Source organism: Channa argus, chromosome 8, assembly GCF_033026475.1.
Source record: "Channa argus isolate prfri chromosome 8, Channa argus male v1.0, whole genome shotgun sequence".
Taxonomy (NCBI): domain Eukaryota; kingdom Metazoa; phylum Chordata; class Actinopteri; order Anabantiformes; family Channidae; genus Channa; species Channa argus.
Genome location: NC_090204.1, coordinates 21,713,906 through 21,726,886, shown reverse-complemented (window position 1 = coordinate 21,726,886; position 12,981 = coordinate 21,713,906). Strand labels below are relative to the sequence as shown.

The 12,981-nt window shown below is 41.9% G+C and overlaps 1 protein-coding gene across 3 annotated transcripts; it reads right to left on the bottom strand.

Moving 5' to 3' along the window:
- Window positions 1-9,743: 9,743 nt before the first annotated feature.
- On the bottom strand, window positions 9,744-12,587 carry LOC137131529 (fucolectin-5-like). 3 transcript variants are annotated; one of them, XM_067512916.1, is made up of 5 exons: window positions 12,459-12,587; window positions 12,288-12,356; window positions 11,726-12,011; window positions 11,014-11,159; window positions 9,744-10,624 (listed from the first exon to the last, which is right to left on the bottom strand). In XM_067512916.1, exons 2-5 carry the CDS (start codon window positions 12,322-12,324, stop codon window positions 10,278-10,280), a joined length of 816 nt encoding a protein of 271 aa, XP_067369017.1. In that variant the 5' UTR covers window positions 12,325-12,356; window positions 12,459-12,587; the 3' UTR covers window positions 9,744-10,277. The 3 variants fall into 3 exon arrangements, with proteins under 3 accessions (XP_067369017.1, XP_067369019.1, XP_067369018.1); XM_067512918.1 differs by having other exon boundaries at window positions 12,288-12,385; window positions 12,459-12,570; XM_067512917.1 differs by having other exon boundaries at window positions 12,450-12,502.
- Window positions 12,588-12,981: the final 394 nt, after the last annotated feature.

Below are 12,981 nucleotides of genomic sequence, written 5' to 3'. Positions count from 1 at the left end.
GTGTTGTTAGCGATGTTCGCCACAAGAGGGAGACGCCCTTTAGCGATCGTTGCTGTCGGGAGGCAGCGCCGACACACTGTCATATAGCGCTGAGACGAGATGCTAACAACAGTGAACTGCTTTGTCTGTAAGTTTGCAGGTAAGCTGACATGATATGGAAGCAGAGGGTTATGAGTAAAGTGGGAAAGTTGGCCGTTTGCTCCCATTCAGTGTGTGTTGGCACGAGTTAGATGTTAGCAATGACAAGGTAGCAGTTAAGCTAACTCGGCCAATAGCATTAAGACCCTGTACATTTAATTGAGAAACGTCTAAATTGCATTACATGTAACTGTAAAGGTGTCAGGTGTAAGGACTGATGTTTCAGTAGTGCTATTTCATCATTGGTGCCAAACATTTATTATTGTTGCTACGAGTATGTGTTAAATATGCTCAGGTCGGGAGTTTTGCAGGCGGCGCGACACACTGTCATATAGCGCTGAGACGAGACACGAGACAGAACTATGCTAACAACAGTGAACTGCTTTGTCTGTAATTTTGCAGTAAAGAGAGAGAAACCACAAGATCCTGTCTGCGTGTTTTGTCAAGTGTGCTACAAAATTTGGTGGCCCGTACATGGATCAGCTGTGCTACTGAGAAGACAGTGTGAGGTTGCAGAGGCAACACAAACAAAATGGCGCTGGAGCACCTGCAAGACCAGTTGAGTGAGACCCTGGTATCTCTTAGGTTGGAGCAGCTACAAGAGGTGTGTTTGCAAGCAAAAATCTCTGATCAGGTCAATAACCGAAGCAGCAGAAATAGCTGTTGAAAATGAGGAAGAGGAAGTGGCTCATGAGTTTTTGGTCCACTTATTAACAAATGCTAAAGAGGTGAAGGAGAGAGGTGACCAAGCACAGGGGACAGGGCCTAGGGCAAGCAAAGATGCTGCTATGTTGGCCAGCTTACAAGAACAATATGCACAACTACAACTGAGTTTCCAGACATCTACCAAGAAACTTGAGGAAATGTTGAAGCTAACTAACAGAATAACTAATCAGCAACAAAGTCATGCTTCCACAGTTACAGTCACCTAAAGTAACTCTTTGGAGGAAGTTCAAAATTAAGGGACAGATTGGAGAAAGAGGGCAGAGGGACAAGCTGTCTTATTCTAACCTCATCCACCAGATTGACATGGGACTAAAGAAAAACCATAGTGAGGTGGAAATTATTGAGGCAGTGGTCTGAGCTGTAAACCCAGGGTTGAACCTCCGCGATATGCTGGAGATTAAAACAGACCTCACTCTTTCCCAGCTGTGGACCATTTTAAAGGGACATTACAAGGAGGATAGCTCTGTTGATCTTTACCATCGGCTGATAAATATCTCCCAGGATAATCGCGAGTCCCCACAAAACTTCCTCTTTAGGGCAATAGCTTCTTCCAGAGAGCCTGGTACAGATGAGCAGTACAGCCCTGAGCTGGTTCAGAGGAAGTTTCTGAGAGCGGTGCGGACGGGGCTAATTAGTGACAGTGTGACATATGAGCTAAAAAACTATCTGAATGACCAATGCCCATCACTGATGATGTGTTGATTGCAAAAACAAATGAAGCAGCCAGCCTAGAGTGGGAACGGCAGCAGAAATTCAGAAAGAACAGTAACTCAAGGTGAGAGAAATAGCAGAAAGATCACTAGTCCCTGAGACAACAGTGAGAGCAGTTGGTGGTGAAGAACAGTTCTCCTCCATGCCCACCAAAATTAAAATGCAAAAAACACCACCAGCAACCACTCAAATGGAAGCTGAACTGCTGGACACAATCAAAAAACTGAAAGAAGAGATGGAAGAAATAAAAAAAGTTATCCATGGATCTCCTAAGCCTCCAGTACAGCAACAAGTAAGCAGCGAACGTAGCTGCAGAAAATGTCAGGACAACAAAAAGGGAGAACAGTGTGACCATTGCTTCAAATGTGGGCAAAGCGGTCACTTATCCCGTGGGTGTAGGATGAGGAGGAGCACGGAAAAAAAACCAGGACAGGTAGAATTGTCAGCAAGCACTGCAACACCAACACTATCAGCAGACAAGAAAAGTAAGCCATCTGGAGATGTTTACAAGCTGATTGAGGACAGTATCCAAGGTATAGAGAACAAAAGGGATGTTAGAGCACAAGACATTGGATCACAGAGAAATGACATGATCAGTGTCAGTCTTCTCTCTCCAAGACGCAGAGCACGGTTGCTCAGCCTGATTGGGAAGAAATTGATGATCACCTGCCTGTTGAACGGGGTTGAGACAAGAGCATTGTGAGACACTGGGTCACAAGTCTGCCTGATAAATGAGAAATGGAGACAACGGCACATCCCAAATACCATGGTAAAGAGTATTGCAGAGATCCTTGGGTCAGAAAAACTAGATGGAAGAGCAGTGAACCAGACACCAATCCCCTTCTCCGGGTGGGTGGAAGTTAAATTTAAACTGCCATCAGACCACACCACACAATTAGAAGATGGTGTGGCTGAAGCACCAATTATTGGATACAATGTAATTGAACATCTGTTAGAGAAGGGCATAGACCCACCCCGTGGGGTTACCGAGGCTGTCAGTGCAGCATTCTCTTTTGACTGCAAAAGGACCGAAGTCTTTCTGAAATTAATGAGTAAAGACGACAGGCTAGGAGAAGGCATGGTCAAAGGAGGTAAAGAGATTATGACTATTCCCCCAGATCAGACAAAAGGACTTAAATGCAAATTTTCGAGCAGGCCCCCTCCCAGAGCAACAAGATGTCCCTTTTGAACCCCACAGTCATCCTGCACACCCACAGCTCCCGCAAGGGCTGCACATTGAAGAGAGTGTGGTGCAGTTACAGAGACGCACCTGGTCCCGCTTTACTATCCCAGTGACGAATAACACTGCTCATGATATCTATCTCCCTCCAAGAACCATACTGGGGCAGACCCAGGTAGTTAAATCCATCTACCCTGCACCGGCAGGTAAGCTGACATGATATGGTGGGAAAGAATGAAACACGAACGGTGAACCAAAAGCCTCAAGACAAACAGGAAATGGAGGCTAAGGAGACAGTGCAAGGAGACATGACAGTGAATGGTGATAAAAATAGCTGGGACCGCCCAGTCCCCCTCAGTCATCTCTCTTTAGCACAACAACAGCAGGTCAAACAGCTCTTGAAGGAGGAGTGTGGAGCTTTTTCTCGGGATGAATATGACGTGGGGACCATTCCATCACTGCTGCTCAAAATACGCCTGAGTGACCCCACACCGGTGAAGAAGACACATGTATCCATCCCCAAGCCACTTTATAAGGAGCTAAAAGAATATCTGGAGGATCTGTTGAACAGAGGCTGGATAAAGAAATCAAAATCTTCTTACTCCAGTCCCATTGTATGTGTGAGGAAAAGGGACGGAAGCTTACTTCTGTGCTGTGACTATAGGGAGCTAAATATTCCAGATCGCCACCCAATACCCCGAATACAAGATCTGCTCAACAGTCTGAAGGGAAGCTCTTGGTTTTCTGTCCTCGACCAAGGGAAGGCTTACCACCAAGGCTTCCTGGAAGAGTCAAGCCGCCCTGTCACTGCGTTCATCACACCCTGGGGCTTGTACGAATGGGTGAGGATCCCTTTTGGATTGTCATCTGCACCCGCAGAGTTCCAGAGGTTGATGGAGGAGTGTCTAAGGGGACTGCAAGATGAGATATGTCTACCATATTTGGATGATAATCTGGTCCATTCTAAGACATTTGATGACCATCTCAGTGACCTGAGAAGTGTATTACACAGTTATAAGCACCATGGGGTCAAGCTAACACCAAAAAAATGCGAGATTTTCAAAAATCAGGTGAGATTTCTAGGCAGGCTAGTCACAAAGGATGGCTACACTATGGATCCTGCAGACATCGCCCCAGTGCAGGCATTGAAGCAAAGGAAAGTCACCACTGTAGGAGAGTTAAGAAAGTTGTTGGGATTAGTTTCATATTATCGCAGCCACATCCCAAACTTCTCTCGCATAGCCAAGCCTCTGTGTGATCTCCTCTCTTCAGACAAAATGCTGAAAGGAAAGTACAAACGAGTAAAACAGGACAAAAACAAGCGAAACAGTGGAGGCCAGTTGCCATCATGTCATCCAGTTACATGGTTAAAGGAACATCAGCAGGTATTGTGCCAGCTCATTGGCCTTCTTTCTCAGCGCCCGTATTAGGATATCCTGACTTCGAGCAGCCGTTTACCCTACATTGCGATGCCTCGCAGGAGGGGCTTGGAGCCGTGCTTTATCAGAAGCAGCAGGGAAAGTTGGCTGTGGTTGCATATGGGTCCCGGACTCTAACAGCCCCAGAGAAAAACTACCACCTTCATTCGGGAAAATTGGAGTTCCTGGCTCTGAAGTGGGCAATATGTGAGAGGTTCAGGGACTATCTGTACTATGCACCAGCATTCACAGTTTACACCGTCAAGTACCGTCCCGGCAAAGCAAACAATGACGCTGATGGTCTTTCGCGTATGACATTTGATGTGGAGCAGTACATGGAGACATGTACACAGGTAATACTGCCTGAGGTAATGAACAGCGTCACGCAAGCGGTGGCTGTACAGTTCCAAGCAACTGAGCCCTGGCTGTACCCTGCAATCATCTCAACAGTAGTAACTGAAAATAATGACACGACAACATCAGTAGCAGAAATCCCTAAAATCACCTTAAGGGAAGCCCGAAGAGAGGACCCCTTGATTGTTGAGGTGCTCAAATATGTCCTGTCAGAACAGTGGCCAAAGAGTAGAAAACAACTCCACAATAACAAGAAAATAGCTGCACTGGTGAGGCAAAAACCAAGACTACACATGGACAGTAATGGGCTGCTATATCGGAAAACTGCCAGTCGAACGCAGCTACTCCTGCCAAAGAAATACCACCAGCTTGTGTACAAAGAACTCCATGAGGAGATGGGTCACCTTGGAGTAGAGAGGGTGTTGACCCTTATCAGGGACCGCTTCTATTGGCCTCATATGCAGAAAGATGTTGTGCATCATGTCACGCAGGTGTGCAGCTGTCTGAAAAACAAGCGCCCCACAAAACCAACTAGAGCTCCTCTCTCTAACATCATTACTACATATCCATTCGAGCTGGTGTCCAGTGATTTCTTACATCTGGAGAAATGTAAGGGAGGATATGAATATATTCTTGTTGTAATGGACCACTTCACACGGTTTGCTCAAGCTTACCCCTGCCGAAATAAAGCTTCCAAAACAGCTGCTGAGAAGATATTTGAAGATTTTGCACTGAGATTTGATTTACCCACACGACTCCATCATGACAAGGGAAAGGATTTCGAAAACAGACTGTTCCAGAAGCTACAAAAGTATAGTGGAGTTAAAGGGTCCCGGACCAAACCATATCACCCACAAGGGAAGGGCCAGGTGGAGAGATTCAACAGGACACTGCTGGCAATACTCAGAAACCTACCGGAGACTGCTAAAACAGATTGGAAGGCATCGCTGACAAAATTGATCCACGCTTACAATTGCACACGCAGCGAGGCCACAGGGTATGCATCTTATTTCCTCTTGTTTGGCCATAACCCCCGGCTCCCTATTGATCTCATGTTTGGGCTTGCTGCAAAAGATCAAAGCTCATCTCATACAGACTATGCAGAGAAATGGAGGGCAAGAATGACAGAAGCCTACCAGCTAGCATCGAACACCGCCTGCAAAGAGGGAGTAAGAAGAAAAGTCCTCTATGACAAAAAGGCCTATGGTGCAGAGTTGTATCCTGGGTGCAGAGTGTTGATCAGAAATTTAAACGAGAAGGGCGGTCCGGGAAAACTCAGGTCATTCTGGGAAGATCAAGTGTATGTCGTAATACAGAGGACACACCAGGATAGTCCAGTGTATGAGCTTAAGCCTGAAAATGGGAAGGGACGCACTAGGGTCATTCACCGGAACCTTCTGCTACCATGTGACTTTCTCCCAGTTGAAGAAGTGAAGTCACCCGGTGAACCGAGAAAAGAGAGAGTAAAAGTCAACAAACAGAGACATAGGGAACAGGAAAAGAGCTCTGATGAGGAGGATGACTGGAGAGCCATCATCAGAACTCAAGCAAGAAGTGATGAAGGGGTCAAAGGTTATTTGAGAGCAGGAGCACCTGCGTTCTATCCACACACCACGGTAGTAGCAACAGAGGATTTGACTCCCGAGGACAGTAGGGAACAACCACCAGAGGAGGAAGAAAGCAGAACAGCGGATGAGAACATTGAGACGCTGAACATGGAGTGTGAAAATGAGTCCTTTGAATCTGCACCCAGTAGCCAAGAAGACACTGACCTTTCACCAGTCAGACAGAAAAGACATCCTTTGAGAAGGAGTAAAGCAAAAGTTATTCTGACTTATCATAGGTTAGGTGAGCCTAGCATGTCTAAGTAATAAGTAATAGAACTAGTCAGAAAATAAGACAATTGGAACGTTGGAAAGAGAAATGTTAACCTTTTTCACAGTTCATAAGAAGAAGTACTCCAGCTACAGCTAAACAAGAATGTAAGAAAGTTTTGAGAAGATTAAATAATGAGACTATATAAATGTTGTCGTTGAAAATGTCAGCACACTCACCTATCATAACTTGTGTATGACATTCTTTTGTAGGAAGGTTATTACTAGGTTAAAAGTCCTTACTCTCAGAAGTAATGCAGATAACCGTGTAAATGGCGGAAGGGGCAGTGGAGTGTTATCGTGCACATTAACACCTACTGCTGACATATGGCATTTACAGGAGATATGTGTCATATGATTGGCTGGGAGCAGTATTGCATTTGCAGGAACCCTGTGAACTCTGACTCCTACTGGGAATAGCCTGTCTATATGCTGTGCAGAACTGTGTACTGATCATTCTATTACATGAACTGGTGATTGCATAATGTCAGGACGCCATTATTTTTGGAGGGAAGAGTGTGAGGGCAGTGAATTAAAACAGGTCAGGGCCCCAAAACATATTTTTATTTAACCCCAGTGTATCTTAGTTCATATTCTACACTGTTCTTTTGGCACATTTGATTTGCTAGTTTACCTTATTTTGAGACATCTGCACTTCAGTCTTCTGCACACAGACAACACAGTGAGCTTTTATAAGTGTAGTTACCAATGTTCGCCACAAGAGGGAGACGCCCTTTAGCGAGCGTTGCTGTCGGGAGGCAGCGCCGACACACTGTCATATAGCGCTGAGACGAGATGCTAACAACAGTGAACTGCTTTGTCTGTAATTTTGCAGGTAAGCTGACATGATATGGAAGCAGAGGGTTATGAGTAAAGTGGGAAAGTTGGCCGTTTGCTCCCATTCAGTGTGTGTTGGCACGAGTTAGATGTTAGCAATGACACGGTAGCAGTTAAGCTAACTTGGCCATTAGCATTAGGACCCTGTACGGTACATTTGATTGAGAAACGTCTAAATTGCATTACATGTAACTAAAGGTGTAAAGGTGTCAGGTGTAAGGACTGATGTTTCAGTAGTGCTGTTTCATTATTGGTGCCAAACATTTGATATTGTTGCTACGAGTATGTGTTAAATATGCTCAGGTCGGGAGTTTTGCAGGCGCGAATTTTGTCATATAGCGCTGAGACGAGACACGAGACAGAACTATAATAACAACAGTGAATTGCTTTGTCTGTAATTTTGCAGTAAAGAGAGAGAAACCACAAGATCCTGTCTGGGTGTTTTGTCAAGTGTGCTACAAAAACCCCAGCAAAACTTTTATGATCAATCTGCAGACTCAACTTTTAGAACTCATAAAGAGAACGTGAGTAACATAAAGGCTGTTTTGGAAACTGAGATTTAACGTTCGTATCAAACAGGGGGATGGGAAGTAAGAATGTTTTTTAAAATATGAAATACATACATACACAGTCAGGAGTTTGACATGGCATATATGTATAGCATGAATGATGGTGTAAAACCTCCGTGGCTGCAGGTTGCCCATATTATTTTATGACAGTAAAAGACTAAACAAAAACTATTTAAACTAAATAAAGTTTTTCAAACAGAACGTGATACATAAAGGATTTCGCAAAGAGAGCAAACTATTACAGTTCTGCTTAGAAAACTTTACAGGATCGGCTCAGTCCAAGGCTTTTTAGATGGAGCCCATAATGGGAACAGAATCACAGTGAGGCCTTTAGACCTTATCTTCAACAAGGACAATGAAGACTGAATCCAGTGTGTGTATAATGAGATCCAACGGGTGGGAACTATATTTAAAATTTCCGTAACTGAATCTGGAGGTCCACTAGGAGTGGGGCCAGTTTTAGGTATGAACGCATGTTGTGATATTCTTATCAACAGAAAATTAACCCATTTTCAAAAGAAGAAATGATTAAAAATAAATAATAGTGCAGGATGACTTGTATAAAATAAAGTTTATCAGTAAGTGATAAACACATACTGTGGAATTTTTCTTTTAGATCTGTAGGTGTTTAGTTATAAAACCTATAACACTGATAATGAACAATGAGGGACTATGAACTGAAGAGTTGAGTAGACATCTTGTAGTATTTCACATCAAGCATTCAGCATTAAGGTTTTTCTCCTTATTATATATTATGAACACTATTATGTGTCTTACACTTAGCAGTACTAAGAGCAACAGCTGGCTCGTGTCATTAAAGGTTTATTCATGCAGACATTATGTTGATGAGATGTTTTTCTACATACTAAGTTACATTAATAAAGCTTAAAGGCACAGTATGAGTGTGAGACTCAGAAATATTCCTCAGCTTTACTTTGACCATTACACATCCGCAGGCTCTGCACACTCCCTTATGCTTATCAAATTATAATAGATAAGAAGGTAATAAAGCTACTAATCAGGCAGAAATCGTTGATCTTCTCTGACTGGTCCGAGGCCTCAGTCAAAAACCTTTTCCAAGTGAATATCTCTGCACTGCTGTCAACCATGTTAAGGTAAGTGTAGGAGCATATTTCTATTAAAACAATATGTAAATTATGTTGCACGCTGGTACTTTAATGTGGTTATGGGTCAACTGTTTTCTTAGAGCACTGGATGTCATTAAGAAAGTAAATTCTAAAATATGTTCTTTTTCTCTGATGGATTCATTTAGATTTTGTTTAGCTCTTCACGTGGATGCTTTAAAGGTACAACTAACTCTAGACCCAGCTAGAGAATAACACACACCTGGGCCTGGAAGTCAGTCACTTTGAATACACAAAGGTGTTTCAATCCCATTCACGTTTTATATTGTTCACATAATCCATCCATTATCTTTAACCACATATTCTGTACCTGGAAACTATCCCAGCTGTCAGTGGGTGACAGGTGGGGTACACGCTGGACGGTCCATCTCACAGAGACGTACACAGACAGACAACCATTCACACCTATGGGTTATTTAGAGTCACCTATTAACCTAAGATGCATGTCTCTGGACTGTGGGAGGAAACCGGGGTACCAGCTGGAACCTCACACAAGCACGAGGAGACAATGCAAACTCCACACAAAGGCCACAGTCAGATTTGAACTGGGAACCTTCTAGCTGTGAGGCAGCAGCACAAACCACTCCACCACTGTGCTTCCACGGGTCACGTGCTATTTTTTTTTGACAAAACTCTTACAGTTGACGCATCTCGGTGGTTTCATGTCCAAATACTTGAGATACAGGTGAAAAATGATGAAAGCCGTGTCCCTGTTCAAACATTCATGGTCCTGTCTGTATGCAGCACACACACTTAGTGCTCAGGGGCATCAATACAGAGAGAATGAAGGGTTGAAAAACAAGTCCGTTTTTATTCTATTCAGCCTTTTACAGATGCACAAAACAAATGATTTGAAAGGCCGACTCCTCCTCCACCGAATCCTCCTAAAATAGTTAGGACCATACTGTCCTTTAATATTTATCAGTATCAACGTACAGTCAAATTAGGCCACATGAAATGTATTTAAAAAGAACGGCAATACACAAATGCCTCCTTCCAAGTTGAGAAACATCACAAGCATCTTTAATGCATTTATCATTTATATTTTTCACAGTAGTCAAAAGTGAACAAGTAACTAGTATCTTTAATAAAAGAACAAAATTAATTGATTATGTAAAAGTCACGACAGCAAATCATTGGAGTGTTACAAAATAAACGTGTCCTGAATTACAAGTTGAGAAAACGCTGAAACAACTTAACAAACTAAGCCACTGCTAATGTGGTCTGTGTGCCCTAAAGTAGGCCTGAACCCATCACCTGCAAACATATACGAGCTCATCACACTGTCATTTGTCCAAATATAAGAAACAAAACACTGACTTCTCTCAAATTGCACAGATAAAATTAAACTTCTCGTTATCAGACTTACTGTACCATTTGTAGCCCCCTGTTGTCTCTATGGCAACACTCATGTCACAATTTTCAGTGGGTTGGCCTGCAGCCCAGTGCTCATATGTGAATGCATGATCATCGACCCAGAACCAGAACTCCAGGGTGCAGGTGTAGCGAAGGCCCAGCCACACAAAGGAAGAGCTGGCCTTCATGACCTCCAGCTCAGCCCAGGTCTGGGTCTGATTATCAAAGATAGAAGCCAGGTCCATGTTTTGAGCTCTGCAGTCATTCAGGGCATCTTCCCACGTCTTGTTCTCATTGATCAGGAGAAATGGTGAAACTAGAAAAAGCAAATTGTGAAAATAACTGTGTAACTGCACATACGCAAGTGTATCTACTAACAAAGTAATGTTTGCAGGGTGAACTGTGTCACAGTCTGAGTTTAGTTTGAACAATTAACCTGCAAATGTTCCAAATTTTTTGATTCAAGTTTGTACAAAAAAATCTCCTCAAAAACTTAATTGTAATTCAGTTGTTTGCATCATTGCATTTTGTAAAATTGTCCAGTTTGTGGACTTTAACACACACAGATGACACTTTACCCTCACATTTGTACTCACTTAGCTATCAAGCAGCTACTATTACAGTGTTTTGGATTGTGATCTGCAGAAATGACATTTGCTCCTAAACAAAAGCAACAAATTTTGTAGATAATAATATCAAATGTACCGTTTGTACCATAGATCCACACCTCACACAGAATTAAAAACCAGTTTTTCTGCAAGTATACAGTAACATAGCGTCCCACCATTGGTCCTTGAGAACAGTTAAATGTAATGTTTACTCCTCTTGTACTGACTGTGATGCTTGTACACCTGGGAGAATGAAAGAAAGTTGTAACACAATCACAAATAGTGATTATTGTGATATTATTTGATTACATCTTGACATAAGTGATAAAAGAACATCCAGTTTTTACACATACACAGAAAAACAGTTTTGCCATTTAAAGTGTTGGAAGCACAAAACGATACCAAACAAAACTTAACAAAAGTGAACTACTTCTTTCCCTTTAACAAAATGAAAATGAGCTCAATGCTCAATGCCCATAAAGTAAAGTATGAATCATCAAATTGCATAATATTACTATTATTGTGATCTCTTTCACACTTAACTATCCCTCAACAGTATAATGGGTATTTATTAATTCATCTAATAAATACAGGGCTATTTGTTATTATGCATTTGTTTTTTAAATCACTTGAAGCTATTTCCTTAAAAGTTATACATTTATTTATTGATGTTTAAATGTTTTTATTATATTCTCTATTTGTTTACTAACAAGTCCTGATTTCGAAAAGTCACTTTAAAGAAACATACTGAACATGCTAAAGATGTCAAATGAATGAAATAATGGTTCAAAGTCACATAAAGGTATTACATGCTGTTGGCGGTGCCATCCGTCTCCGATAAGTTGCCAATGCGAATCTCAGCACCAGTCAGATTAACATTCCCTGAGTCCACGTTGTAGATAGTGATATTAGAAATTTCATATAGACCCAACAGATCAATGTTCCACCATGAGTTGTTGGTTTGCTGGCTGTGAGCACACTGTGTCAAATTCCCATCAGTCGCTCTCTCAGAGCTGTATTTGACACCTTCAGCTGTGTAGTATGAAGTCTGATTTGTTTTCCCTCCCTTTATCAAGTTTTGTGTGTTGCAGAAAGCTGTAGAAGAAAAGTCAGTGCTAAATCTTACAGCAGATGATTATATTAGATGATATATTTCAGTTTGCACTTTTTTTATTTTGTCATATCAATCTTATTGGTAGCCAGGGCACAAAACAGAATATTCATCCTTCAATACTTTGTAAAACATATTTAAGGATTATAATACTATTTTGTCCGTGAGTCCAGTGTTTGTTGATCTGCCTTAAATTTCCTTCCCTTTATCCGTCACTTCAAAGAACAGTGAAATCAATGTGGATATCGCTGGATACTTACCCATCAGAGAGATCAGCAGCAGACTCCACAGCATCATTTCGGTTTCTCCTTCCTTTCAACTGAAATATTCTTCAACAATAAACACAAATGAAGACATTCTGATCAAAGAGCTCAACAAATACATCCATTTACATCTAAGATTAATAAAAAAAAACGTTCAACCTCACTCACCTCCCTGGCCCTTCTCTCCTTCTCTACAGTTTGTTATTAGATACCCTCTCTGAGCTACCGCTATCTTTGTACTAATCTCACTTCCCTCATAGCTGCTTCCATCTGTTATTTCCTAGTCAAAGTACCGCCAGCCGCCGACATATTGCATCTGTAAACATACTGAGAGGCTGATTTTTTTCTATGTAAAACATGCAAATAGCTCAGCTTTATATGGACATTTGCTTCAACAGGAGGTTATTTGTCCAAGATCTTATATTTTTATTTTCATATACAAATGTATCCTCCCTGCTGCTGTACATAAGTACTTTTATATGTTGGTTTGGTGAAAATGATTTGAATGTTCCATTTTGACAAAGAACTTTTGACTGACTTTAGAAAAACAGGACTACCAAAAACTAACAAACACCAAAGTCCTCGTACAGTGTTTTGAACAGCAGACGCTCAGTTACTGATGTTTTCATTCAGACACTGTTAAACTCTGTTATTAAGCATTTTGTGTTCAATCATTCATCGTGTCACTAAG

Coding starts and splice junctions, on each gene's coding strand:
- LOC137131529 (XM_067512916.1), bottom strand. CDS start 12,324: ATGATGCTGTGGAGTCTGCTGCTGATCTCTCTGATGG. Junction 11,160..11,725: donor GATGGCACCGCCAACAGCAT/GTAATACCTTTA, acceptor TCATTCTCCCAG/GTGTACAAGCATCACAGTCA. Junction 10,625..11,013: donor GTGGATCTATGGTACAAACG/GTACATTTGATA, acceptor TGCTTTTTCTAG/TTTCACCATTTCTCCTGATC.